The sequence below is a fragment of the Pestalotiopsis fici genome (genome assembly GCF_000516985.1).
Source record: "Pestalotiopsis fici W106-1 unplaced genomic scaffold PFICI_Scf_9, whole genome shotgun sequence".
Taxonomy (NCBI): domain Eukaryota; kingdom Fungi; phylum Ascomycota; class Sordariomycetes; order Amphisphaeriales; family Sporocadaceae; genus Pestalotiopsis; species Pestalotiopsis fici.
Window position 1 is genome coordinate 1,897,837 of NW_006917099.1, and position 27,832 is coordinate 1,925,668.

General features: G+C 49.7%; 12 protein-coding genes across 12 annotated transcripts; 5 read left to right on the top strand and 7 right to left on the bottom strand.

The window, feature by feature from the left end:
* Positions 1–52: 52 nt before the first annotated feature.
* PFICI_11995 (uncharacterized protein) lies at positions 53–1,315 on the top strand (the record flags this gene model as incomplete). The annotated part of the gene is made up of 5 exons (XM_007840576.1): positions 53–223; positions 293–647; positions 718–835; positions 893–954; positions 1,032–1,315. The coding sequence occupies 5 exons, from the start codon at positions 53–55 to the stop codon at positions 1,313–1,315; spliced, it is 990 nt and encodes a 329-aa protein (XP_007838767.1).
* A 363-nt stretch (positions 1,316–1,678) lies between these two features.
* On the top strand, positions 1,679–2,398 carry PFICI_11996 (uncharacterized protein; the record flags this gene model as incomplete). Its single annotated transcript, XM_007840577.1, has 1 exon — positions 1,679–2,398. The coding sequence occupies one exon, from the start codon at positions 1,679–1,681 to the stop codon at positions 2,396–2,398; it is 720 nt and encodes a 239-aa protein (XP_007838768.1).
* A 582-nt stretch (positions 2,399–2,980) lies between these two features.
* On the bottom strand, positions 2,981–6,520 carry PFICI_11997 (uncharacterized protein; the record flags this gene model as incomplete). The annotated part of the gene is made up of 4 exons (XM_007840578.1): positions 2,981–3,240; positions 3,305–5,661; positions 5,715–6,101; positions 6,153–6,520. 4 exons carry the CDS (start codon positions 6,518–6,520, stop codon positions 2,981–2,983), a joined length of 3,372 nt encoding a protein of 1,123 aa, XP_007838769.1.
* Positions 6,521–7,572: 1,052 nt separating this feature from the next.
* Positions 7,573–8,031, top strand: PFICI_11998 (uncharacterized protein; the record flags this gene model as incomplete). Its single annotated transcript, XM_007840579.1, has 1 exon — positions 7,573–8,031. The coding sequence occupies one exon, from the start codon at positions 7,573–7,575 to the stop codon at positions 8,029–8,031; it is 459 nt and encodes a 152-aa protein (XP_007838770.1).
* A 523-nt stretch (positions 8,032–8,554) lies between these two features.
* On the bottom strand, positions 8,555–10,069 carry PFICI_11999 (uncharacterized protein; the record flags this gene model as incomplete). The annotated part of the gene is made up of 3 exons (XM_007840580.1): positions 8,555–8,653; positions 8,760–9,881; positions 9,941–10,069. The coding sequence occupies 3 exons, from the start codon at positions 10,067–10,069 to the stop codon at positions 8,555–8,557; spliced, it is 1,350 nt and encodes a 449-aa protein (XP_007838771.1).
* Positions 10,070–10,527: 458 nt separating this feature from the next.
* Positions 10,528–13,812, top strand: PFICI_12000 (uncharacterized protein; the record flags this gene model as incomplete). The annotated part of the gene is made up of 7 exons (XM_007840581.1): positions 10,528–10,577; positions 10,640–10,799; positions 10,865–11,299; positions 11,353–12,650; positions 12,712–12,761; positions 12,823–13,035; positions 13,181–13,812. The coding sequence occupies 7 exons, from the start codon at positions 10,528–10,530 to the stop codon at positions 13,810–13,812; spliced, it is 2,838 nt and encodes a 945-aa protein (XP_007838772.1).
* Positions 13,813–14,286: 474 nt separating this feature from the next.
* Positions 14,287–15,075, bottom strand: PFICI_12001 (uncharacterized protein; the record flags this gene model as incomplete). The annotated part of the gene is made up of 2 exons (XM_007840582.1): positions 14,287–14,411; positions 14,481–15,075. 2 exons carry the CDS (start codon positions 15,073–15,075, stop codon positions 14,287–14,289), a joined length of 720 nt encoding a protein of 239 aa, XP_007838773.1.
* A 743-nt stretch (positions 15,076–15,818) lies between these two features.
* Positions 15,819–18,050, bottom strand: PFICI_12002 (uncharacterized protein; the record flags this gene model as incomplete). Its single annotated transcript, XM_007840583.1, has 1 exon — positions 15,819–18,050. The coding sequence occupies one exon, from the start codon at positions 18,048–18,050 to the stop codon at positions 15,819–15,821; it is 2,232 nt and encodes a 743-aa protein (XP_007838774.1).
* A 1,845-nt stretch (positions 18,051–19,895) lies between these two features.
* Positions 19,896–21,313, top strand: PFICI_12003 (uncharacterized protein; the record flags this gene model as incomplete). The annotated part of the gene is made up of 2 exons (XM_007840584.1): positions 19,896–20,188; positions 20,242–21,313. The coding sequence occupies 2 exons, from the start codon at positions 19,896–19,898 to the stop codon at positions 21,311–21,313; spliced, it is 1,365 nt and encodes a 454-aa protein (XP_007838775.1).
* A 168-nt stretch (positions 21,314–21,481) lies between these two features.
* Positions 21,482–23,656, bottom strand: PFICI_12004 (uncharacterized protein; the record flags this gene model as incomplete). The annotated part of the gene is made up of 6 exons (XM_007840585.1): positions 21,482–21,677; positions 21,738–21,896; positions 22,054–23,065; positions 23,110–23,162; positions 23,214–23,365; positions 23,459–23,656. 6 exons carry the CDS (start codon positions 23,654–23,656, stop codon positions 21,482–21,484), a joined length of 1,770 nt encoding a protein of 589 aa, XP_007838776.1.
* A 771-nt stretch (positions 23,657–24,427) lies between these two features.
* On the bottom strand, positions 24,428–26,338 carry PFICI_12005 (uncharacterized protein; the record flags this gene model as incomplete). The annotated part of the gene is made up of 7 exons (XM_007840586.1): positions 24,428–24,750; positions 24,809–25,027; positions 25,085–25,382; positions 25,435–25,550; positions 25,601–25,915; positions 25,971–26,055; positions 26,117–26,338. 7 exons carry the CDS (start codon positions 26,336–26,338, stop codon positions 24,428–24,430), a joined length of 1,578 nt encoding a protein of 525 aa, XP_007838777.1.
* A 699-nt stretch (positions 26,339–27,037) lies between these two features.
* On the bottom strand, positions 27,038–27,694 carry PFICI_12006 (uncharacterized protein; the record flags this gene model as incomplete). The annotated part of the gene is made up of 1 exon (XM_007840587.1): positions 27,038–27,694. The coding sequence occupies one exon, from the start codon at positions 27,692–27,694 to the stop codon at positions 27,038–27,040; it is 657 nt and encodes a 218-aa protein (XP_007838778.1).
* Positions 27,695–27,832: the final 138 nt, after the last annotated feature.

Sequence of the window (27,832 nt, forward strand, 5' to 3'; positions counted from 1 at the left end):
TTTACGCAGTGCAATTCCCGACACCCAAACTTTGAGTGTCGATCGCTCCACCATGAGTACTGCCGCTGAGCTTGCTGCCTACCATCATCAGGTCCACGAATCTACGATCGCCGTGTGGACACCTGCTGCAATTGCCGTCATATTTCTTGCAGTCAGGTTGTACATAAGATATAGCAGACTTGGCTCATGGCTGTTGGATGATTGGCTGCTATTCCTGGCAACTGTAAGTGATGCAACAGATTACCGTATGCAGTTGTCATTTCACTAACATGATTACTTCAAAATGGTGTAGGCCGCGTTGATCACTGGGTGTGTGCTCGTCAGTGTTTCCTTTGCGAGTGACATTTCAAATAATGATGGAAAGCGCCATTTCTTTACCTACCACCAAGCGAGCAGCGTGGTCTTGACTGGGGCCACCACCTGGAGCAAATGCGCCTTCATTCTCACTCTTTGGGGTGTTACCAATAGCCGTGGAGCCAAGCTGTTTCTTGTGTTTCTCATGGCCAGTTCGCATCTTCTACTAGTTGTCAGCGGACTGGGCATATATGCGCCCGCATGTGGCGATCCCAAGATACCGCTGCGCCCTTACTATGCTGGAGTATGTTTGAAAGAGACCGTGGTGCGATTCATGTTCTTGTTGCCTATCGGTAAGATTATGCCCAGAACGGAGCTATTGGCTTTGCTCCAATATTTGTTGGCTAACGTGTTTGATTAAAGTCTACGGAGGGATTATGGATGTCGTGCTATCACTATATCCGTGGATGATTGTTCGGAACCTCCAACTTCAGAACCGCGAGCGACTAGGTGTAGCTATTGCTATGAGTTTAGGAGCAATGTACGTGTTTTGCACAGACTGCAGTATGAGAACTTTTTCGCTGAGAAACGGGCTTAGTACCGGTGTTATAGTCATTCTTCGTTCAGTTCTGCAATTCAAGAAATTAGTTGGGCGATTTGGTAAGAAATTAGCATTATCCTTTCTCCGCCCAAAATTTATGGGTAATTATCTAATGAGACCGCTAATAATATTATAGATTCTCTTGCATTTCTTCAGATATTCAACACTCTCGAGCCCGCGGTCACAGTTATTCTCCAAACTATCCCTATTTTCCGTGTTCTTTACAAAGAGGCCAGAGCAGTCAGGAGCAGGTACAATATACAATCGCTCCCAGAGAATCAAACGTCTCAATCGCGGCTAAGGAAACCCCCTAGCGCAAGAGAACGTGCAAGCGTGGCGGATGGATATGAGGAACTTGAGATGGAACACTTCAGTAATAAGCCGAATGATCGCATTACGGAGGTTCTGAAGGATAGATAGTATAAAGTGCTACGGAATTGATAAATGAATAGGACTATGCCGTGATTTATTTCATGGTAAGCTGAGCTGCAAAGGCCGAACTCATCTTTTATCTTAGAAATGAAGATATCAAAAGCCATTTAAAATGCCGACTTCCGGACAGTTGACCTAGAGAATCGGACAGCAGTGGGGCATCGCGCAACGCCCATCATTAAACCGCGCAGCTCTGTTATCAATTTGCTTCCCTCGAGAAAGCTCAAGCAATATCATCTCAAGGTCTTACACCGAGGCCAAACACCAGTCTGACTAGTCTCAATATCACATCCCTGTGTTCTCTCCTCATTTCCCCTCTGTGAAACACTCTGCAAAAGCCTCTCTACAACCATGTTGAAAGCCACCAAAGCCCCCGCGTCTTTCGCTCAGTTCGCAAAGTTCCCACTTGAGCTGCGGGTGCTAGTTTGGAAATATACTTTGCCAAGCATTGGGCCAGCAATATACCCTTATCGCACTGGACTCTGGGATACTCGCCTAATTGATGAGGGTGATCCTCGTTTCAGTGTCATGAATCACAACTTGGAAATGTTTTATCAGCATGAGTATTTGCACAACGGCGCGCAAACCGAAGTTCCTACGCTTTTGGTCAATCACGAATCTCATGCAGTCGCTCGAGCCTGGCTTCGCGACCAACATTACCAATTATTTCGTGATGGAGATAGGGCACCCGAGGCAACCGGCGATCCCAAGAACTGGACATTTAAGCGTCTTTCCGACCCTGACCTGGATATCATATATGTTGCTCCGGAAAGATTTATTGATTTTCTTTCCGAGGAGGAAAACCGGACAATGGACAACGATTTAATTCATATAAACCCCCTACCGTCTAGGTGTAATTATCGCACCACGTTTGACTACAGAGTACTCATGGATTCGGAAGTGGCCTTTGACGACCTCGTCGGCGGCCGGCGCCATGACATAGAAAGCTTTTCCGTTATTATGCAGGACTCACCCAGAAGTGTCAATGTCGCATCTTCTGGTTGGTGGGACCTCGAACTTACTATAAAGGACACTTTTACTATGATATGGATCGGGCTCGCATCCGGCTAAAGTTCGACTATTGCTCTGGCAACAAGGAAAGACCCACAGAAGGAGAGAAGGAAAGAGGATGGGAAAGACTATGCAAACTTCGCGAGACTTTGGATCAAATCACCTGGACCTTGAATACCCGCTTTGACCATATGCATGAAGCGAACCATGAGATGAATGTTGGTCATATGAACTCGAGATCCGGATGTGCCAAGTATTATGTTTTTCGACCTGTTCGTGCTGTGAGACGATAATGCCATGGAGATCGAGTGTCCTGTTAATTACGCTTATTTGTGAGGATCTTTTAGCACCTGTCTATCAGCATGCTCTATGGGTTCTCAGGATTGGAGTCTTGCGGTACGAATTGGATTCAGACAAGCAGTGGAAATACTCAAAGTACAAAGAAGAGTATGCACACGCCAATATGTAAGCGTTCACGTGGTACCCTACTATACCCCATATCACAATGATCCAAGTTAAAGATTTGAAAATAGTTACAAGCGGTGCCCCCAAACGCCGAAATGGGATCGAACTGTCACGTAAGAAAACTCCCAATCTGGCTACCTCAGCTTCTGCGACGTTGCCAGTTTGAGCCGAGCTAGCTTACAGCCAGGTACCCAAGGAACAACCAATCATGCTGTACCATTGATTGCTTGACGTTGTCGCAGGCCATACACCCGCTAGTTGCACTGAATCCGTGACAGTGTCCTGTTCGTGCGGAGAGTTGGATGAATCGTCTTGCACCTTGTGGTACGACACTCTCTCACAAGCCTGTAGAAGACTCAAAACTCTCAACATGACGATAAAGCGTTCCACGAGGCCTAAACATTTCCCCATGCACAATCTAGCCGAAGAATACAAGCCTGTATATGCATTAGCAACTCATAAAATCTTATATCAGCACATCTTGCATGGTGATGAACGAACCGTGAATGAAAAAGAAAACAACAGAGAAGATATAGCCGCGCAGCAAATCCTCTGCCACGCCCGTAAAGTCTAGGAAGAATATGCCTGTAGCAGCTTTTGATCTTGAATCAAGCCAGCTCGTCTTTTGAAGTATCATTTTTCGGCTGACGACTTGATCGCATGTAGGGGGGGCTGTACTCTCTGGCGAAGGATCCGGTGGCTCATTCTCATGCGCCTTCCCCCATACTTCATTCGTCTGTACAGGCAAAATGCTAGGAGCTGGAGAAGCTGCTGGCGTGGCTTTGGACTTGTCTTTGTGCCGCATTTTCCACCGCGAGAAAGTCTCATTCAGTCCGTGGCCAGAAGGGTAGTCGAGTCCAAGCGACTCTCGCGCGCCCTCTATGAGCCCCGATATAAGACCATTGAAGCGCCCAAGAGTGTCGGGATCCTCAAAGTCTGGGTCCAGGAACAGTGAACCTTCAAGATCGACTTTCCATAGATCATGTACGGCGCGCCGGTAAGGGCTGAGATCCTTGTCATCTGAGAACAGTAGCTGCCAGCGGAGGAGGTCAGTATCAAACTTATCCAGAACGCCTATGTCACCAGTATCAGCAACGGTGGTCTCGGCGATAGCTCTTGCAACTGCGAGCAAAGCCAAGGTTCTTTGTAAGCCATCAGGGCCATCTGGTGGTTTTCCGCAACAGATGTTCTGCATTGTCTCAATTCCAATGGCCCATGCTTGCCGGTAGTTGTAACAGTGACGTTTGAATGACTTCAGTTTGTCTTCATCGGTCGATTCGGAGAGTTGGACAAGCCGCTCATATTGTTTGATGAATCTGACACGTATGTTCTGTGCCCCAAAGACTGTTTTGACAAGTGCCTTTGAAGTCTGTTGCTGACCCGATCTGTAGAGGTAGAGAGATGCTAACTGAACATCGGCTCCGTGATTTAGAAGTGTTCTAATCTTATCTGGTTGATCAAATTGTGCTGCCATACTTAGTGGTGTGCCCATGGACATGAGAATATTCGGATCACCGAGCTTTTCCAGGGCTTCGACAAAGCTTGTTTCACTTCCCATCTTGATGGCCTCAAAGAGCTTTTTTGCTTGTTCTGCGTCTGGATGCGAATCATCGATGAATTTGGTCTTCTTCAAACCCTCCGAATAAGAAGTGTCCCACATGAGGAGAAGGTTGAACATATTAGCCAGCCCAAGCCGTGCAGCTTCGCTCATGCAAGTAAAGCTTCGTTGTGAAACGCCATCTTGGACGATGGACCGCGCAATCAAGTCTGCGCCATGTTCCAGAAGCAAGCGAACGATTGAGGGCTGATTAGTCTTTGTTGCTGCCCAGAGTGCGGTATACCGCAGTGTCTCCTCCTCGGACTGGACAGATGCCATGTGCTCCAGGTTTGCGCCTGTAAGAATGAGTTGTTGTACGATACTTTCATATCTACCCTCAATTGCAGAAATGATGGGAGTGTAAACCCTGCCACCTATTTCAACGAGACAGCTAGGAGACGCTCCCGAGGAAAGAAGAGAGGTGACAGCGGGCTCCCAACCGGCTCTACATGCTGCAACAAGTTTCGTGTTGAGGTCAATCTGGTGTTGCTGTTCGGTGTCCGCATCAAGTGGAGTATTTGAGTCTTCATTTTCGTCGACCTGCTGTCGATGGTGGTCCCACGTATCCTGATGAAATTCAAATCCAGTTGGAGATGACTCCAATTCGTAAATACCGCGGAACCACGGGTTCGACTCGGGTGTTGTTGGTCCAAATTCCCCGTCGACTTTTTCTCTTCGTTCTGTCGCAGTCTTAAACACTGTGTCAAGGCTTTGGATACCTCGCATGAGCCGCTGGTGGAGGAATTTATCCCTGATAGTTGCATTTACGAGGCCTTCTCTGTAAAGGTGTTCCATGTCGAGATGATTCCATACTTGGCCATCCTCTAATAATCCATCGACGAGAAGTTTCAAGTCTAATGAATCGTCTGATGATAATCCAGAACCAGAAGAATCGCCATTCATGAAGCTCTTCAGTTCTTGGCAGTGATTCAGCAAGTCGATCCCGTTGATCCTCCAAGAACTGCAAGCCCCAAGAATAGGCTGAGTTTCTGAGAAGAATTTGTATGCATCTGGGATGGCTTTCTTCAAGGTTGATAAGAGTCTGGTGTCGTAGATGTCGACGAATACAGATCCTGCACCACAGACGACTCCAAATTTGTGGGTGTGTTCGTGCACTAAATTGTGGTAGACATGGCCTTCGGTGTCAATATCAGAAAAGACGCAAGCGGCTCGGCATCTGCAGCTTTGGGCGCATTCTCGTTCGTCAAGTCCATGATATTCTTGTCGTCCCCATGAGTCAGCCACAAAAGGAGCTCCATCGCTGCATGAATGTTAGAATATAAATATGGCAAAAGACACGAGAAGAAGACCGACCAAGCATTTGAGTCCATGGTAATGGTATATTTTCTATGACCTCTGTTGAAGAAACCACATGTGAGCATTGCCTCAACTGAAGGATCGGAAAGCTCGGACGCTGGGCTGAGCATTGCCTCAACTGAAGGATCGTAAAGCTCGGATATTAGCATTGCCTCAACTGAAGGATCGGAAAGCTCGGATATTGTGCTAAGCGGATCCGACTCGTGAGTTGTCATGACTTGTGGTGTTTTCGTCCGCTTCAGATAGCGGTCAATGCGGCTTGCATTAAACCTGTTGGCGACCTTGGTCTTGATGGAACGCGGGACTAACATCCTTTGCACTCGGTTCTTTGTAATGTTCTTGGCGAACCCCCATATTTCAAATTGGTTCTTGTACATCTTAGGACTTTTCCACGGTGAGCACGAGCTGGAGTGTCCTAGATGGAGAAACACCTACGATGCATGGAAGTCATGTGGGGGTTTGGACATGATTTCTCTTACTGTATTGAGTGTATAGTCCTTTTCGAGATAAAGATCGGAGATTATATCCTTTACATTTTCCCATTTCGCTGGGGTGATGTGACTTCGGGTCTGCTTGGATCCAAGCCTTGGTTTTTTCGGAGGAGGTGATGCTGATATGGGTGGTTCTTTATCTTTGATGCGCCGAGATTCGAAGGGGTTTCTATCCAGCTGTTGGAATTCTGGCCATTGATCTGCCCATACGCCACTATCAAGTTGGCCGACGAGGGTCTCTATCTCGGCCAACCAGTTTGACTCGTCAACCGGAGCAGGGAGGCCGGTTTCGGGTGCGATCACGTGATCCATGGCAGGCGAGATGTGGATTGTGGATTCATTGTCTGCTTTGTCCTGGCTTGGGAATGTGAACTCGCTCTTCAAGGAAGATGTGCATACTAAAAGTAAAGATCAGAAGCCTTTCTCGTGGTAAAGAACTGAGCACTTTCTCTTGGGACAGCCTGATCGATTTTGAACGGAGATGACCCCACAGAGAACCGTGCCTGCTTGCCAAGGAACTTTTGTAGGTGACATTGGACCGGCCGGTACTTTCAATGCGGCTAGGTATTGCGCCGAGAAGGATGCATTGAATGCATGGCTCGGCTATTCTTATTGGACAACACTGCTGCAGGCTTTCAAATAGGGTTAGGTCAGCCCCCAAATCTCTACGCCTGAATTTGCCGCCCGATCAATACATGCGGAGCTGGTACGCGAACCACACGAAAGATCTTTGATTTAGCAGCGGTTCTTTACTTCAGGAACAGTATCTGTGCCCCAAATTTAGCTGCAGCCACTCTCATCAGTCTATTAAAAATTCTCAAAAGTTCCTGGAAGCGCTTGACGGGATGTTGGCGCAGAAAGCTCCCTGTGTCAACAGGCTGGGCCTTGGTGTTCAGCCGAGCACTCGCTTAGTTCACCATTGTCATCTACCATGACGGAAATGAAAGATAGGTCAATGTACACCTTCAACATGGCGTTAGTTCGTCCGTGTTTGGGCTCATTTCCAAAGGAAGGTCTGGCAAGTCCCAGAAAGTCCCTCCAAGTCCAACATACGACGGCACAATGAGTATGGTCTCAACCAACAGTCGTGCGATCAGCGCTGCTTGCCATGGGCTAGAAGGGGATCGGGAGAATGGATATCTTTTACCTGTTCAATGGGGTGTCATTCAGGTAAAGGGTGATGTTGGACGATGCGCGTTCACGACCGCGCCGGACCATGAGCTCCGGAAACTCCAGAATCTCCGGCCAGATATGAAATACATGTAGAGGAATTATTGCCAAATACTAGGTGTTGTTCATTGATTAAGAATTGATCTAGAATACATCATATAACTGGAATACGCCACAAAGATAATACAACAAAAATGCAAAAAGCCCAACCTGGATCGCGCTTGCGAGCTGGAAGCGAGGAATTCGAATGCCTAGGGCCGCTATCACCGTACCATGTCTCCGACAACGCGACATCACCCGTTTCAACGGACCTCATCGACCCAGAGCTCTTGCGTGGAGCGCCACCAACGCCACCGACCTCGATACCAGAAGCCTGCAGTCCATTAGTGCTTGGCGGAGGTACCCCGGGTGATGTTACAGGCCACCGAGAAAGCACCCCAGAGCCTCCTAGCTATGCCATCGACTGTATACTGGAGAGATGGAAGAAAGATGTGTTTCTCGTTAGGTGGTTAGAATATGGTTCCTCGTCGTGGGTGCCGCGAAGTGATATCTTGGACGATGATCTACTTGAGGCCTTCGAGAACAACTACTCGGGATACCAAGACGGCGTGGAAATGGCCCGCGCTGAGAGACACAGTGGGAGAACCAGATAGCCTTACTATTAAATCGTGCCTGACACGACCCCACCACTGCAGGGAACCAAATTCCTGCAAAAAGGAGCGTTTATTTTCCGACAGCTAGGTGCAAGAATTGAACTAAACAGACGTGTGGCTGTCCACAGCCACTGAAAACCACAAGCCACCACTCCATCTTGTCTAGTCCGCCCTGCACGAGCCCACTATACAAGGAACCACGACACAGAGATCATGGAGTTTCTCACACGGTACTCAGGCTGAATGGTGGGGAGGACAAACCTGCAATGCCTTGGAAGTCTGGCGGAGGAACGCACTCTATGCTCAGCCAGGATAGGGCATGGCAGACACCACATTGCTCAATCTGAGTAGGCTCTGTCCTACATCAATGTGCAATCCGAGAGGAAACCTGGCGCGGTGTATAGCCCCAAAGGCGTGGCTTCGTCCTTGAGGAACGTGTTGGTCTGATTCCCGACATAGTCAAATGGGACCGAATATTCACCCATCCCATGTAGGCTTTGATTCGTAATTTCTGCCCATTGTGTCAGTATTGGGCTGGCATGTGAGAGGATGTGATGACTTTACGCATAGATAGGATCTGTGTGTCGACCATGGCCCAGCCGTCGATTCTCAAGTCAAGTATCTAGGGTCCAGGTTGTCAGAATTAGTTTGGCATTTGCAAGGATCATGTGTTGTGCCGGGCGCACAAAGATGGGACCATGGAGACTCAGGTAGAAAAGGCTGCTTACCTCCGTTTCCAAATGGATGTTGGTCAGATCGATCAAACCAGACTCTTTGGCTGCATCCACCAATTTATTGACGGTGGCGTTCACTTCTTTGTATTCAGCACCTTCATTCTGCCATGGTGCAGCCAATGGATTGGCCATCTTCAAAAGAAGCACCAGCTTGTCATGGATGATGGAGAGCCGCATCTTGAGAGTCCGAGCCGTCTTGTCTTTTCCGGCGTCAATCAGCTTGGGCAGCCAATGAGCCAAATAGTTCGGAGAATTCAACACGTCCCGGACCTGTTTGAACATGGCGTCGGGCTCGCGCAAGAACTCCACAAGCGCAGGATTGGAGCAGAGGTATGCAGCAAAGTACGAAATGTTCATTGCATCCAGATACTGGTTGTGAAACGATATCTCTGTTTCAGACTGTAGCTGTTCCCGTCGTTTCGATGCTAGGGCTTGCAACGTTGTCAGGCCCTCTTCCGCTTTATCGCTAATCCCACTGCGATACTTCTCTTGGAGCCACTCGCTCGACTTGAGAGCTTTACACATCGATAAGACTGCGGCGCGATGGAGGGTTAGGTAATTGCGGCTAACCGTTGAGCTCAAGCACAGGGCGCTTGATGAATCCGTCAGAAGCGTCGGAAGTGCCTGGTCGCCTAGATGCTGCGATCGGAAGAGTCCGCCCAGCACTTTGAAGTTTTGAAAGAAAAACCTGCGGTCGCTATCTGAGAGTGAATGCTGTATCATCTCGTGGAAGATATCCGTTGCCCAATCCCGGGCTTGGTCGATGGTGGTGGATCTGCCTTGATCATCCGTCTTTCCGACCAAAGGGGAGATGTCAAGAAATCTCTTCACGTTGTCGGCAATTGGCCTTTCGCCTTCTGTCATCGTGGCGAACGGGATAGTGCTTGTGGCGCAGCAGAATCCTCTCCATTCCATCTCTCCCAGGTTGCCGCGGAACTTAGCATTCTCAGCGCCCAGATCCGAGAGGGTGATCTGAAACCCAGGCTGAAGGCTTTGTATTTGCTCAACAGCACCGTTACTCAGGGTAAGCACGTGTGTCATTGCTTTTTCGCCTGCCTGTACCTTCACGTGCTCGCTGATGTCCTGAATCGGGCCTTCGACGACTCTATACAATACCTGAAAGGGCATGAGTGATGAACCGGCTGAATATGACTCGCCCCTCCAAAACGACCTACAATATGGCTAGTAAGAGTAGGGTCGATCCATATCTCGATGCTAGAGAATCTCTCCCAATTGCTCCCCTCCGAAACATGTCGACGAGACGTCGTAAAGACAGACCGTATTCTGTCATCTTTAGATGCCATTCTGGTTCGCAGTAGGCTGGACAGGTAGCCGGGTGTGATTGCTGTAGTTCATTTGAATCTTGAGCATACTCGTAGGATTGATATTATCTAAATATACCTCCCTAGGGGGGTAAATACGTACTTTGGCGGGTACCCCGTCTCGGATATAGACCACTAAAGATTCAGCTGAGAGTCGCGGTCGGCTGAAACCTGCACGAAGCTTAACCCAATTCTAGTCGACTAGTGCCGACTATTGCCGAACTATTTTCAGCCAAGTTCTCAAAACGGACAGGGCCGATCTAGCCCAAACGGCGAAACCCCACAGCCTATCGACGAGGTTCTAGAACGTGAACGGAACATAACACGCAACGGGAGCAATGGCCTCGAGACGCTCACTTAAAACATGTTGGCTTCTCGTCGTTCGACTTAGCCTTTGCTAATCCAGGACGGTCAGCTCAACCCCGTGCGACTCTATCGAGATGACGGAAGCTCCTAACATCTGCGCTGCTATTGAGCAAAAGCTCCCACCGTGAGTCGAAGTCTCGTCAGATTAGCTTGCTCTGCCTACAGGTGCTGACCCTCTGATCACAGATCTGATATCGTCGAGACTCCTCCATCTGCGGAGCAGGAATCGCGATACACGGTGTTCGACACGAATGCCGTCGACTCGGCCAGTGACGATCAGAGGCCCCAGGCATTTGGGACGCTCTACATTGGCGTTAAGACGGTCACTTCCATTAATTATCACAGTGTAAGTCCCGTATCACGGAGTGGAAACACGTGTTGCCCAAAGAGCCATCTTCTGACATGTTGCAGATTCTCTACAAACCTTTCACTGAAGACGGCGATGGCGTGGTTAATGACATATCGCATTGCGTCAGCGTCATTCCCACCGGCAACGATCAAGTCATTCACTACCGCAAAGTAGCCGACGACCGCACACCGTATGAGTTTGATATCGAGATTGAAAACCTCGGCAGCGGCAACGCGTGCTTCAAGGAGGGTGTCATGACGTTTGGTTATACAAGCTGGAAATGGTCAGGTTCTTTTGTCACCTTTGCCACGCGCGTGACGCAGGGTACCTCGCTCGAAGTGGCGCCACCTCCAGGGTTCAACAGCATATCTGTGGAAGAGAGAGGTACAATTGACGAATTGGATAAGATAGACCCAATCGCACATGTGGGCCGCGGCGAAGAGATAGTCCAAGGTGACGATGAGGCTCAAATCTACGGCAATCAGTTCTTGCAAAAGGTAAGGTCGAGCACGACTTCTCTGCTTTGGACGAGCTAAATACTGGTCTCCAGATCATGATGCGATCACTCGACGACGATACCATCAAGGCTTTGCTACCGGGTCTAGCTGCCTTATCCCCGGCTGAGCAGACCATTCTAGATAAAAACAGGGAATTCTTCCGTCGTGGCGCCGTTGCTCTACTTGCGGAGAAGCTGAAAGATGACGGGAAAATCGACCCAGATCTCGCAAAGCACATCATCTACAGATGGGAAAGTTACCTGCAGTTGGTCTCGAAGACAGCCATACCTGCCGGGCAGACTGATCCCGCGGTTGCGTATGGGCTTGACAGAAAGAGAGATGCCAAACTGATCGCCACGTTGCAGGAGCAGTTCCGGGCCGCTTCCATGGCTTGTTATGAGCTCGGTTATCTCAAGAAATGTCCCGAGTGGAGCAAGTTCACACGTTTCCCAGCCTACTGGTTCAAGACGTACGCGAAGACGCTGCTGTCGGAGGAGCATGTGCAAACATGGCTCGCCCACACAATACAACATGGCGCGTCCGACGAGAACGCCATCGACGGGAAGGAGCAGATCACGATTTGGATGAAAAAGTTATCGCTACTCAAGCATTGTGCCGAAGCCGCCGGCGCCACTTCAAAGGAGTTTGAGATCGATGGAATCGCTGGCCAGCTCATGGGGCGTCTTCAGATGCAGCCTGCGTACACCCAGCCACTCGATACTGAGCTTTCCGATGCAGGCAAGCTACTGTCGGACTTGGACATGAAGAAGTGCAGCCCCGAGTTCTCAGGACGGTTCGACAAATTAAGCGACACAGCGCGAGACTCCATGCGAGCTCTGCAGACTTCCGCGCCCAAGCTCCTGGCCGCTCTGACCGACCCGACAAACAAGCTCCGCATCGACGCCCTGTCTTACTGGTCGAAGCGCTTGCCGACCGCCCTGAAGCTCGAAGCTCCAACGGTTCGGCAGTTCATCGAGTACCTAGAACATGCACCAATCGAAGAATCCCTCCTGAGCGAACTCATTCCGGACCCGTCTCTGCACAGCAAAGCGTGGTTTGCCAGCTCGGGCGGCGCCAAGACACTCGTGCAGTCAGCGATTCACAGCGCAGCCTTGTACAACTTCTACAGCTCGCTGCCGACGTCCAACGGACAAGCGTTTTCGAAAGAGTCAAGCAGCGAGATCGGGATGTCTGTATTGGCATCCTTTGGGGAGACCACAAACATGCTGGCGAAGGGAGTAAACCCAGGTGTTCGGGTTCTGGCCTACACGATGGGCATCAATGGCTTCACAAAGTCGACCATCAGCTGGGTGTGTAATGCTACCAAGGGCATGAACACCAAGATAGCCAGGTGGGTCTGCGCGCGTCCTCCGCATATGGGATACGATGGACTGTTATACTGATCGTCGCAGCATCTTCGAAAAGCTGATCGGCAGAGCCGCCAAAATTTTGCATGTCGTTGGTAAGTCTATTACCTTCCGACTACTAGGAAGCAAGCTGAAACTAGGTCCTTGAACCGATAGCTGTCGTCGGCTGCGTGTACAACCTGATCACATCGTTCTGGGACATGAACAAGAAGGTCGACCCCAACAATCCTGATGACGAAGCGCAACACATCTTTGCTACGATCCAATTCTCATTGGCTTGTGTCGAGACTTTCCTACTTGTTGGGGGGTTCATCGCCTTTCTGGCAGGATGGACGACTTGCAGTTCGCTCGCCGGGCCATTCGCATTGGGTGAGTCGATATTCCTATATCTCCTTGAGCGTGACGCTACGAAAAGAGAGTTTCCACCTGAAAAGCTCTCCTCTTTAGTAGCACTCTAAGCCACTTGCTTCCGTGATTGGTGCAAAGCTTTTTGCTAATCTTCCACCCGATATAGTCGTCGCTCTCCTCGGTGGTCTGGCCATGATCATCTACGAGGTCTGGTTCGCTCCAGACCCGATGAAAGACGTCAAAACCTTCCTTGAGAAAGTAGCGATGGTTACAGGGAGTTACGATACTAACCGCAACATTCCCAAGAAGGAATATATCAAGTTCCTTGATAATCTGGGCAAGGGGTCCAAATATAAAAGTCTACCAAACGAATACAGGCCCGAGAAGCTCACGGACATCACGAAGGAAGATAAGCCAAAGAAGAATACCAAAAAGTGGATCGTGATCACCGCAGCTCAAGACCAAGCTGCGCGAGATCTCGAATCCGCTATCCAGGGAGTGTTTGTTGCCATGAGTTGGTATCACCCTGACAACTTCGAGAAGCTCGCGACAGCTTATCTCCATTTGGAGCACGGTTGCGGGTATGTCAGGGCCGACAACCTATTTGATCCATCCTTTGCAGCGTACATGCAGGGGGATAGCAAGTTTCTTGATAGATACCAACGTGGTATCGAGGATCTCCGCATTCAGTTGAACGGGTTTTTCAGCGTCTTCCTGACCCAGACCGAGAGAGCGCTAGCTCGGCGGCGAACGTTGATCCTCGAGTTGATGAAGGGTGGAAGAGTAGTAGAGTTCTGAGTACGTATTCATCTTAAAGGACATTCCTGGTGCAGCAAACAACTATCGTGCATCTGGCAAGTCATAGCTCATCTCACTTAATCCGCTCTCTAAAATAATTCTACCATTTGATCCTGAACGGACTAGGCCGCCCAGTAAAGCGCTGAGGGGAAGGCCCCTACGCTGGATTAACCGATGTTGCTCTGGACACCCTAAGATCTGAGCCTGCGATGACCAAAGCCTGCCAGACTTGGGCCCTTCAAAGTCACATAAACCCGTAAATCTTTCACGATGATCTGTAAACTTGGGAAGCGACATCTGTTGTTTACATCAAGCGGCTCGCCATCAATATGTCCAATTTGGTCACGGCAAAGCAAAAGTTGAACAACTAGCAGAGTCCCGAATGATTGTATTTGATTTCAAAAATATCTTTGCCGAATTCATAGTCCAAGATTCAGAAGAGTAATCCATCTCGCGCCACCCTGTCCCATTCAGTTATAGCTGTTCAAAAACTTTGACGGCAGCAATGGCAGTAGATGCTGCACTGGCGGGGTTCTGGCCAGTGACAAGACGACCATCTATCACATGGTAGTCGTCCCAAATACCAGGAGCTCGTTGATCTGCGGCGGTTTCAAAGTCAGCTAATGAACAAGAAGGGCATTGTCACAGGATAATCGCCAAAGACTTACACGTTGCACCAAGTCGCTCCGCAATCTCCTCGACCATTTCGGTGTTCCAACTCCGAAGATCGTCCATAATCTTCATAGTGTGCTCGGCCTCGGTGGTAAAACCTGTAATCTTCTTGCCCTTGATCAGTGGCTCGCCGGTTGCGCGGTCCAATAGATTGGCAAAGATGGCTGGCCCGTGACAGACTGAAGCGACCACACCACCATTTGCCCAGACTTCTTCCGCAATCCTCTGGAGAGACGTGGCAGTCGGATAGTCGATCAAGGCGGCATGACCGGCTGATGCATAGAACAGACCATACCGAGAAGCGTCAAGGTCTGCCGCCTTGGGCATATTGTCGAGCTTCTTACGGAATTCGCTGTTGGTATCCTCCCATGTCTTCAAGTCCTCGCCCTGGAGGAAGTCGGGCTGCTGAGACAGCCAGTCGGGAGTGTAGGAACCAGTCTCGGAGGCTAGATCAACCTCGAACCCTGCAGCGCGTAGGACATTGTAAGGGTGCAAAGCCTCGCTAATGAACAGACCTGTGGTCTCGGTGCCATTGAAGAGAGTTGCTTGGGCAGAAGTGACGCTGATTAGGGCACGGCGTTGTGGCGACATCTTGTTCAAGTAAGGTAATAGTCTTGTTGAGGAGGAGGAATAGTTGTAAATGGCGAAATAGTGATTATATGAGAGTTGATTGATTGAGATGGCGAAATAGTGATTGTATGAGAGTTGATTGATTGAGATTGATTAATGTGTTGCTGATGATGAAAAAGGAAACGTCCATCTTTGGCGGAAGGACGCCATCTTTATACAAATTGATGAAGCATCCATCACATTTCATATCCTCGGAGTCCCGGACCATGCCGTTGATGCTTCATATGGTGTGCTCAGTCAGAGTGTTGCGGGTCGTACAAACGTCGTGAACAAACTCCGCGATGAACTTGGAAAATGTCATCTACTGGTTTGTCCTCGAACTTCAGGAGTGGTTCCTATTGGCTTACATGCAAGCGACTGAGGAGTTGCTCCTATTGGACCACAGAATGCGCTATCGAGGAGTGGCTCCTATTGGACAGGAAGAAATGACGCCATGTCAAAGTGGATCGCGCACTGTTACTAGAGGTTTACTGACTGCCATGAAGTATATTTCATGCTCGCAAAGGTTTTCTGAATTTTCTTCGCTCAATTCATGTGGTATCACCGTTGTCGCCACCTCTTACAGCTGGAGAAAGCGGTCTCCCATGTTTATTCATGTAAGACCACGCGCCTCGCCAGTGTCAACATTACCGGAACCCTCAACATAACCCCAGCACATCTCCAAGTTATAAACCTTGAAGTTATGGGAAAAGAGCACCGCCATTTCATGGTACAGTCGGAATTTCCGCCTGTGGCCATAGCATGTCAAGGTCAGCCCAGAATTCAATGTCCAGTGCCATGTCAAACAGGCCAGGACCCAGTCCGTCCAGGTTGTTTTGGATGCTGAAAGCACTGTCGACCGCATCAAGGCTCATCAGACCATGATCAATCACCACATTACCGCAGATGGAATTTGTATCTGCATCTGATGTTGGGAATATTGGATCGAGCGATGATGGCAGTGTATCATGCCGAGGTCTGCGTTGCGCCACAATGGCGTCAACCTTGTTGCACAATTCACGTGTGATCCTGGCTGCTTCTGCCGCGACCGAGAAGCTAGCTCCGAAAATGTCAAAAACTGCGATGCTATGATCGATGCCAGCCCTGGCTACTGATACCATGGGCCCATGAGGATACATTAGCACGAACCCAATCAGCGTCATGGCCGAGCTCCATTGCCCTTGGAATGTCTCAAGCCAACCGTTGAGGATGGGAGTCGTTGAGAGAATCTGATGTGCGATATTCGAAAATGATATCGCGTGTACGGCGCATCGCGTTGCGACTCTCTGTGCTTCCGAGTCCATCACTGGCCTGGCGGCGAAGGAGATGAATGGTCGGTACAGATTGACGCAAAGATGATGGTAGGTAAGCTCTAACAATACTCTCTGCCGCTGAACCCACGCTGGGGAAAAGTGTTCAACCTCGAGAAATGAACCATCATCGAAGAACGGTTTACCACCAGTCCGTCGCTTCGTTTTGAGCTCGGCGGGGACCAAAGTAGCCCACTGGTCGAGGCCGTTAGTATGGGAAGAGAGCAATCTAGCATACTCTTCCAAAACTTGGTCATCGTCCCATATGCCTTGACTGGTGTGCGCACATGTCTCTTTGCCATAAAATGCAGTGTGAGCTTGTCGCACCTTCATGTATAGCTTGGTCATTTCGAGGTTGAAGCTTAGCCAGGTAGCATTTTGGCCAAGAGGTGTAAAGGTGGAACCTGAAGTGTTGGCGGCATCGAAGCGGTCACTGGGCATTTCGGGCATCGCATAGTCGTCCCGGAGGAGAAACGGTCGGCCTAGCTTCATTCCGACCTTGCTATCCACCAAGTATACGGCCCACCATAGACGTCGCCGCAGTTGGCGCTCCGGTTCCGGCATATCGGAACTCTCCACGTGGAGGCCCAAAATCTGTGCGGTTCGCACGGAAAGAGAGCAAGCCATGTCAACCATGTTATGAAACGAACCTCCGCAAAGATAACATATACAAAGCAAGTGACACTGCAGGGTGCTTAGGGTAGGACTCTCGGCCTCGAGCGACAGTAGCATTTGCCCACGGCGATAATGCCACCGACCGGCAATGGTGGCATCCGCATCCGCTGCGAGCGCACCCTGCTGATCGGACGGCAGCGCGGCGATGCCAACTTGCATCGCGATTGCAACGACAATGTCGACCAGCGCTGACGGTCTGCGCGTAGCCCCAGACTCTGCCCACAAAGACTGATAGTGCTCCTTGAAGTGCGCCTCGTTTATGATGGGGAGGACTGATGTGTGGTAGGTTTCCCAGAAAAGGCTGATGAAATATCCCTCCTGGATCGGACTGAGATAAACCCCATCGGATGTTGAGCCATCTGCTGAAAGTTTGAGAGATCGCACCGTGTCCTCGGGCTCGTTTGCTGATCTTCCTAGAAGCTTGCCTGTATTGGCCGAAGCAGGTAGCATGCTATTTGCAGAACTTGTTTCTCGAGAAGTTGAGCTCAAATAAGTGCTCAAGCGATGAATGTAATAGTATAGTGATGACGCTCCGTACCAAGTCTCGTTTGGTGAGCGAGTCGGTCGAATTGCTATACCTTGCCAATGAACCTTTTGCGGAGCTGACTTGGGATCATGGCTTTCGAGGTTGGCGAGATCAGATGAAGAGGAGTCCGATGGGGTAGCTTGTTGGTGAGGATACTGCTTGTCCTGTCCACGCTGCAGTTCTGCCTCCAGCTCTTCGACTCTCTTCTTCAGCCGTGCGATCTCATCGTGAGCCTGCGAAAGGGTCGACGTTCTGGCCGTCCCATCATTGCTGCAGTGCCTACCACGGGACTCACAATTTGAGCAAGGAAAGTTGTTGTCGCATTTGATACGGTGCGCGCGGCATCCATCGCAGGCTCTGGCGACTTGGCTACGTTTCTGCCTGTAGCGTAGTGAAGTTGGGCGGGGCTGCCTCGAGAAGTCTAACTCGGCATTCTTGGTAGCCATTTTATTCCGCTGCAACGCAACTTGCTGTGAATCTCGATGGATTGAGCGCTTGTGGGGTCAGCCAGGACGAGTTGCCATATGACAAGTCTCCATCAAACATTGTCAGCCTCGCGTGCATGTCAGATGCCATTAATCAGCAATGTCCGGGTTCGGGTCGAGTCTCGGCAAAAGGCGAGGAGCAGCTCCAATTGGTTGGTGATGTGTCGGATACTGAAACTGAGAGGCAAGGATACATGTGCTGAGTGCCGGACCGGAAATGATTCTTCGGGCCGGACGCTGGTAGCAAATCAGAGAGGAGCGACACGTTCGCCATCTTTCTGTGACATGACTGTTGAATACGGTGGTGCGTTTCTATTGGAGTGTGAACTTGTCAATGGTGTGATGTTTCCGACTGTAGGCTGCCTTCGCTGGGGCTTTGGCGGGTGTTTGGTGCCCTTGCTCCACTACAATGTCCGGACTCGGGTCCAAAACAGCAGACACGGAATGCATACGCCCGCTGGATACCACACATCAATGGCATCATTTGGCAGTTCATATCGACACAAATAAGAGACACTTGACAATTTTGCTTTTAACCGATACACGAAATTTCTCCGTGTCGTCGAAACTCGCAAACTCATACACAAAATCGGGTCGGAAGCGAGGCATCAGCGCTGGTAACAAACTGGCCAAGTATCTGCGGCTGGAAAAAAGGCCAGTACAAGATACAATCACCTGCTTACATGAAGCCATCACTGTTCACCATGACTGTTCATGATCAAAAGAACATAGCAGTCATCAGACGCGCAGGGCAGAGACATTCGGGACGACTGCGTAGCACAGAGTTTGCACGCATTCGCCTGTGCAGTGTTTTGAGTTGACCGTCAGAGCGGACCTGTGTTCAGCCGCTTCCTTCGCAATCGGAACTAACGTGCTGCGACTCCAAAGGACCTACTAACTTGCTAGTACCAAACCTCGGTTCCAATGACTTCATCTCGCCTCATGATACAGCCAGTCCGCGGAAACCGATTGCTCCTGTCTTTTCTTGGTGGCTTCCAGCATGATGCAGTCCTACCAGGGGGGAAGTCCCAACTGCGCATATTTCTGCATGACCTTTTTTTTTTTTTTCTGGCTTTCACATTCTGCAGTACAAGTACACAAAGCGAAACCAAATCATATTCTAGAGCATGGCTTAAGCGAAAGAGAGCCGAGCCGTCAGCCACAGCCATGATGACCAAGACTCAGATAGTCGCTAATCCAGGGCTCAAACGTTCACCCGGCGCGATTATCCAGCTATAAGCGAGTGCGACGACTGGACAAACCCACTTGTGACACCCCTGCATCCAACGCCCAAAGTCTTGGTCCTACCGTCCTAGCCAACCTACAGTCACCATCCCTTGACGGTTTAGTGCGTCCTAGGTTCCCCCCTCAGAAACCATAGCGCATCGCACTCGTAAACGATTAGACTATGAGTCTATGATGCGGTCTGACTAGGTGAAGGATCCGCGATGCTTTTATTAGTAAAAGTACATGGTGCACTATGCACTGCTTTTATTAGTCTGTCAAACACCCGGCCGAGTGACTTTGTCAATACCAGACCCGAGTCCGAGCATGGAGTCGGAGAAATACCACCTCCAATCTTCGCATTCGAATATGCGACACATGCAATGTTTGCAGGACTTCACAATAATCATGTATATAAGTACTTGCAATCCATCATCATGGGAAATGCCTTTTTGAACAACAGATATCAACACAGATGAACAAGACCAAAAGAACCAACACTTGCGAATTAGCAGCTACGCATCATCTTCTTATCCTCGGTACAATAACCACTACCATTGTCGTTCCCGACCTCTCATCAAAATGAGCTCGACATTCAAAGTCATCCTTGTTGGCGGAGGGCCAGTTGGACTTGCAGCAGCCCACGCTCTTACTCGGGCAAACATTGATTTTGTCTGTCTCGAAAGTCGGCCGACTATTGCAATAGACGCTGGTGCTAGCCTCGTTTTATCACCAATGGGTCTGCGCGTGCTCGGACAACTAGGTCTTCTTCCAGCCCTGAACCAAGTCAGCACTCCGATCAAGGCCATTTCCCGTTGCGATCACAAGGGGAACGACCTGGGAACTTCCAATATTTTTGAACACCTCAAGAACAAGTGAGCATATCCAAATATTCCCTTTAGTTTCATCCATCGCTAAACGTATTCAGTCATGGTGAATATCCCAGAGTGATTAGCCGGCATGATTTGACAAAACTCTTGTACGATACACTTCCAGTGGAGCGCCAGGAACGCATGCTGCCAAACAAAAAAGTGTCAAACATCACCTCGACATCGACTGGAGTGACGGTCAATTGCGCTGATGGTACTTGCTTCGAGGGCAGCATCATAATCGGTGCAGACGGTGCTCATAGTCAAGTCCGCCAACAGATGCGAAGACTAGCAATGCGCTCATCAAACGGAGACGGTTCATCGGTTAATGCAGAGAACCCGTTTCTCACAACATTTCGAGCTCTGTGGATGAGATTCCCCACCAACATTGGACTTACCCCGGGACAGGCCCACGAGACGCACGGCGACAGCCTGGGCATCCAGCTCTTTGCTGGTGAAGATACCGCTGTGATGGGCATGTATGAACGCCTGCCTCGGCCAACACAAGAGCGCCATCGGTACAGCCAAGAGGACGAGGAAGCACTGATGGACAAATGGGGACACCTGCCTCTCACGGATGGCCTGACTGTGCGCGATGCCTACAACGCCAAGCTGTACACTGGCTTTGTTGACCTCGAAGAAGGTGTCGTGGATCACTGGAGCTGGGACCGCATCGTCCTCGCTGGCGACGCGGCGCACAAGTTCACCCCGAGCACTGGCTCCGGATGCAACAATGGTATTGCCGACGTAGTTGTATTGGTCAATGAGTTGCACAAGATTATCAGCTCGCCCACAGCTGAGTCTGCCGAGCAACGCCACGATCAAGTACCCTCCACTGCGCAGCTCACCGCCGCCTTCAAGGCGTACCAGGAAGCTAGACACGAGAACGTGGCGGCGGGATGTCAGCAGTCTGGAAATGCCACTGCCATGGCCACCTGGCAAAACACCATTCTCAAGATTGTCGACAAGTATGTCATGCCAAACCAGACGGTCCAAAGATATTTCATGAGCAAGGGCGCTATTACTTTTTCAAAGTCACCCGTCTTTGACTTTGTATATGGCCCCGAGCCATTGCAAGGTGCAGTCCCATGGGTTCAGCCTATACTTGCCAGCAAGGAAATTTCCATCTGAACCACGAGTAACGAGAAATGGACATGGGTATCAACGCAGTTGATATTATAGACTTTGTAGAACTGGAAAGGCGCAAGGTGGTTGTTTTTTGTGTAGATTAGGAGGATTGTACAACATTAATATTCCACCATGTAGCTACGACATGCAGATAAACTAAATTGTTTAAAATCAAATCCCAGAATCATCCTGCTCATCATCAGCCTGATCAGGCGAGCTGTAAAAAGTGTTCCATGCCTGACAGGTATCAGTCATGGATCCCACGTCGGCATCCATTAGAGAAGGGATCTCTGAAGCTCGCTCGACAAGCTGCATGGCAAGCCCTTGGCTGGCATGCCATGCAATGTGGCAGTGAAGAAGCCATGATCTGCAAACATGTAAGCTACACGCAAAGGCAATTTGGGATACGCTTCTGGATGATACCTACCCGGGATTGTCCGTCTTGAATGCAATCACGAGATATCCGTTGCCATGCAGAGTCGCCGTGTCTCTCCGAGGCGGGTTCTTGGTGTTGAGCGCGGTAATGCCCGGCAGGAATGCTCCCGATCCTTGGGCGAGAATGTAAAAGTCGTGCCCGTGGAGGTGCCTGATGAGTTGAGCCGTGTCAGCTTTAGTCGTTTGTTTCTGGCATCTGACTGAGCCCCGGTCCGGCCTTGATTTCCCGGAACACGGTGACGGACCGGGAAACAAAGCCTGCACCGAATCGCGGACATGTGAAAATGCCACCTGTTTTCATTACTTACATGGGGTGGAATGCATTGACCAGCGTGAGATCCTGTATCACCCAGTATACCCACTGGTCGACCACATCGACAGAGACGACATTGCTATTGTCGGGAAAGTCTGGTGTCGGCCCGCCATCATCATAGACGTCCATAATAGTGGGTGCCGACCAATTCACAATGAGCGTCTTGCTCTGGATTGTCCAGTGAAAGACGAGGTCGAGCTCGTAAAACCAGCCCAGCGCCAGGTAGTCTTCAATGACGCTGTCGCCTACCTCGTGGGAGAGCCAAGGTACCAGGCTGTCGTAGGGCTCATCGCCGCACGAGTCGTCAATGTCCGAGTCCACGGTGCTCGCGGGGTCTTGGGTCGCGTCAGATCCATTGTACCGAACCACGCCGAGGATGTTGTCCTTGTTGTCATTGTCGTTATTGTTGCAGGCCGTCTGATAAATGGCCCGTAGCCAATAATTGTCCACATCCTGGTTGGCCTCGACAATGACATCGTAGCGCTGCCCGCTGGCGAGAATGACATTGGTCGTGGTGTACGGTTCAATCGGGACTAGATCATTTGCAATGACGGTGAGGTTGTGGTTATCAATGGTAAACTTCATCCACCCGTCGGCTTGAATTCCGACGATGCGCAAGAGGTACTTTTTGCCCTGCTCAAAGTTGATCTCATATCGTTCAGACGTCCCAATGCAGGCGGCATCAGTTGATCCATCACAGTCAAAGGGGTTCAAGCCGTTGATGAGACCATTTTCCGCGACGGGCTGGTATAGGGCAATCTTTCGCTGCGTCTCTTCCCAGACCTCAAAGGCGCTGACATGAGACCAGTCTTGAATCATTACGGCACCAACATCGACATCGTAGTCGGCAGTAGCTGGGCCGTGGATGACGATTGGACCGTAGAGGCCTTCGGCGAGCTGCAGGCTGAAGTGAGAATGATACCAGGTTGTCCCGTACTGAGTTGCTCGCCAGCGGTACGTCACGGTCTCCCCGGGAGATATTGGGCATTGGGTCACGCCAGGTACACCTGCAGTCATGAGCAAATGTTTAGTATTTGGAGGGAAAACCTACCGTCGTGGTGATTTGTGTTTAGCTGGCGTATTCCGTGCCAGTGGATTGCGGTGCTGGATCTGTTTAGTCCAAGTATTCAACCTCTACAGTTTGCCACTACGCACCCATTATCCGGTATCGCATTAGTGACATGAATCACAACCTCATCTCCCCAGTTTGCCTCGATAGTTGGTCCTGGAAGGGAGCCATTAAAGACTTGTACTTCCCGCTCGTATCCGTCGGGTGCCAAGACAATTTTCTCGGCTGTAAGCCAGTACTGTGGTTCGGATCAGTATTTTGCTACAATGCATAGTCTCGGAAGGGTTGAACATGATAATTGATGCTCAAAAGTGAGCGAAATCTATCATACCTCTCTTGTAACCCCCGTGTCGGGCGTGGTCTGGTAGTAATCAGTATCGATGCTGTATTCTCCCCAGCAATTGCGAGATGTGGCCGTATTCTCGCAAGAACTGGATTGGCGAGCATCGCTATTTGCTCGCGAGAGAGAACGTGCTTCTGCACCAAGTGATAAACCCAAAAGGGCACCTCTAATCACATTGACAAACATTTCGGTCGACAGCAAGTCTAACAACTCTGCTAGCAGTCGCCCGACATTTCTTTGGACATTGACCTGATTTAACAGAGCTTTTATCTAGTTTTTAGCAACAAGGACAACACATGGCATGTGACGCTGCATGCACGATCCTGGTGTATAGTGCCTTGTTATACTTGGCTGCAGCATATTGCTGGGGGGTTCCGTTCTTGGACAGAGCATAACCACCTCATGTCCGAGCCAGTCGATTTGGAAATGATACCGCAATGATAATTTCCGGTCATATAGGAGGATGAAGAATCTGTGCACAATGTAACCCTCTCACGCGGCTTCTGCCGACTCGTACGAGTTGTTCCCCGGCCGAGAACCCCTGTTTCGTCTGATGCGCCGTTGAGAATGTGGGGTAGACAGACTGGCCCGAAGCATATGCGACGCAGTATTCCCGGGTGATCAGATGGCAGAGGGCACCTTTTTGGAAAACTTTCTGACTCTAATGAGATGGGTTTGGGGGTCCTGAGATTATGCCAGTCGATACAAATTCGGAGAGAATGACTAGGCAGTAAGCTGGGCAACTCATATTCTCGGTCTACAGAACCTCATTACCGTCTTGAAAGACTGTTATTGGCAAGGTATCAATCATGGTGGCATGGATTGGAGTCTCTACAAACTGGAGCCGTCAATGTGCAGCAGGCAGGAATAAACTACTGCAAGCTGTCATGCTTCCATTTGCCTACAGACTTCCAATTGAATCCCAATGCTATTGTTGGTAATAGGGACTGACTGCATTCAACCATAATATGGAAAGGTAGCAGAAGAGTTCCAGCATGACCCGTCGATATAATCGCCAGTGAGGTTCTTTACTACAACACCATTTCCAAATTCTAGGATTGCACCTCCATCTGTCGCATTCGCATCAAATCTTGGCCACCCCTGGGCTGCAGCTGTGCCTTTTAGAAACGCTAGCAAATAGTCTTGCATCGCCTCTGAGCTCTCGACTTCAAGTTCCGGTAACTCGCCCACATCCAGCATGTACGTGCCAAATATCATTAGTACATCACTCCAGTGAAATGCTCCAAGCCAAGGGACGGGACTAATGTTGGAAAAGTTGCCTGTAAAGAAAACATTAGATATACTTTTGGCAAATCTACTCATGAGAAATGCACCAACCTGCCCAGAAATATCGATAAGTATCTAGACCATACGATTGTCGCAGCACGCTGTCTCGATAGTTGGCGCATGTCCACGCTTGTGCATTACTGATTGACGCGGTGAGATTTCCTTCGGTGGGAATCTCGGTGGCAGCATTGGATGCGACGGCAGGGCCTTTGGCCACGAGCCCCTTTTCATAGCGGTCGGTCTCGTTGGTAAAAATGTACTTTTCATCGGCTTCATCTCATTATTAGCTTGGCCTACGCGGGATTCGCCATGATTATGGTCACTTACGGATGCACCTGTTAAAGGCAATTGATGGCGTAGAGTTCCAGTTGTTTATAGTCTCGGTGAGCTGCACAAACGAAATGTGGCGCATGCACTCCAGCTCTCCCTCATAATCATCCCCATAGTTGCAGCCAAGAGCCGCTGAGAGGATATCAAAGTCCGCATACGGGTCAGGCGTCTGTGTGAGGTTGATGCGCACATCTGGAGGCTGAGAAATGATGCCAAACCTGCTAACGAGGGGGTCGTCGGGCCAAGCCAGGGTGTACTGATGCGTAAGGCCGGCGCCTTGAGATTGACCCCAGAGCTAAGTCGAGTGTTAGTCAAGACCTTTGCTTGCGCGTTGTATTCTTGCCCACCATGATATTGTCCTTGTCACCACCAAAGAGCTCAATGTTGTCCGAGACCCATTCTACCGCAGCGCGTACATCTAGCAATGTAAGAGAAGTCTCATCCAGAGCTCTGGATTTGGGATCTGCCGAGCATGTAAGCGATTGGATTCAGGATCAATAAAAGGCTACTCACTTCCAAACACATTGACTCGGTAATTGATTGTAATGGCTACATGTTCTTGCGACCGAGAAACCCAGTTTGTTGGCAGCTGAGACGCAATGTTGATGCCTCCGGTTACACCTCCACCCCCAGTTATGTATAGAGCAACTGGAAGTTTGGACGTTTTATTTGCGTAACTAGGTGTCCATATTGCCAAAGACAGGCAGTCTTCAGCAGTACTCCAGGCGATTGCACCAGCATTCGTAGGCTCCCCAATGTTAATGACTGTATTCGGAGGCTGATACATGTTCCACAAACTTGCAGTGCCAGATACAAATTGCGGGCACGCTGTAAAAAGACTATTAGTCGCATCGAATATGGTTCAATCATCTTGCAGACATACCAGGGCCAAAGTAGGTAGAATCAATGGTTTTATTGGACACCTTTGGACGTTGCGGTGGCATCCAGCGAAGATCGCCAACCGGCGGCTATAGATAAACACGTCGAGTTAATTTGAGATGTTCACGCAATTGATTGAATGCGACATACCTGGGCATATGGCACGCGCAAAAAGTGCCGCACGTTGGGATAAGTGTCGTTGAGTGTTCCTATAAACGTTCCAGTAGGAGTGGTTACAGTCAGGTTGGACCAATTTGAGAGGGTTCTGGGAGGCTGCCATGTCAAGTTGGCATAGTATGGATCAAACATGGCACCGAATGCACATGTTGCCGTGGCCAGAAGCCAGGTTAGCAATGTCTTTGCTACAGTCATGGCTCTTGTTTCCTACTATAGTCTCGCTATAAATGGCAATGATTTGTAGAGCTCTTGAAACGGACTACAGTGCTATTTAATAATCTCGGCAAGTCCTATTAATTGCAATGGTATACAAGAACTATGCGGGGATTCGGGCAAAATGCCCTCGGAGCGGCACCGTTTACCGTGATCTACATTTCCATTGTACACAACATGACGCTGCCAAGTCGCATTTGCAAGGTGAAGGGCCATACGGAATATTTTGTAGTGGCTAACAGGACTGGAATGGTGGAGTTTGTGGCATTTAGGCCTATAGGACTTGTTTGTGGGGGCTCGTATTTCCGAAAATCAATGAATGCGGGGGGACACACAGCTTCGCTAAGCCCAATGTGCCGATCTTGTTCGATTGGAGGCTGTTTCTAGGACGGATCATACATCTTGCTCATTTTAATGAGCGTCACAAGTGCGACCTTGCGATTAGATACTGGTTGCCCAAGGTAAACTGTACAGTGGCCATGGTCAGCTCTGCTCGTCTACTTTGGAAACGTGTACCAAGATGGTACACATTCCCAAAGAGAACATGACAGAGTTCATATACCTTTCTTGAAATGCTTGATTAACGGAATTATAGACAAACATCTACCTGCCTTACAATATGGGTGGTTGATAAACATTACACCAGCATCATGGTAGATACGCCCCACGACTTGCAACTCATCATTTTGCCTTGTTGACATGAACATGAAACCACTCCACTGCCTTGATGAGTCCCTTGTGAGCCTGCCCTCTGGCAACCTTGAACTCGTCTGTCCGCCGAAAAGCCTCGTGAGCTTTGGCACTTTCCCAGCCACTAATGACGACAAAGCATCGACCCTCGGCATCGCCTAGACTCTTGTGATGTACGCCTTCAGTAGCCCAGCCCCAGGTGCTACCGCGATAGCCCTCTGCGGTATACTTGGTGACTTTATCAGACCTTTCCATGGACCTTTCCCATTCGGGGTCGGCATGGGAGAAATAGAAAAATACGGGCTCAACCACTGGAGATTTGATTATGTCCTCGAGTGGTAGGCTTAGACTGACTGAGAGGTCTACCGGTGGTCTGGCGATGCAGTCTTTCCACTCATCGCCCAACGCCTCGAGATGTGGCTTGGTCTCTGCTCCTGTCCGATTCTTATCAGCGTATTCAATGCCTAGTCGTGACAAAGATAGACTATTACCAGAAAATATCACCAATTTATTCTTCTTTTCGATATCAATTCCATAGTACCATTCACCGTAGGGGATCCTAGCCGCTATGCAATCGATGAGAGGGGTTTTCACCGAGTTCAAGTCTTTGGTGCAGTCAAGTACGATAATATTTTGGTTGGCCGACATTTTTATTCAGCCTGCGGCCTTTGGTTGTCGAAAATATCTTCGAGAGTGAGGAATTGATTCATTTTTGAGGATGCTGAGGAGGGCCGTTGACGTTGACGATGCCACTTGCTCACATAAATAAGCTTCATCCGATGGGGA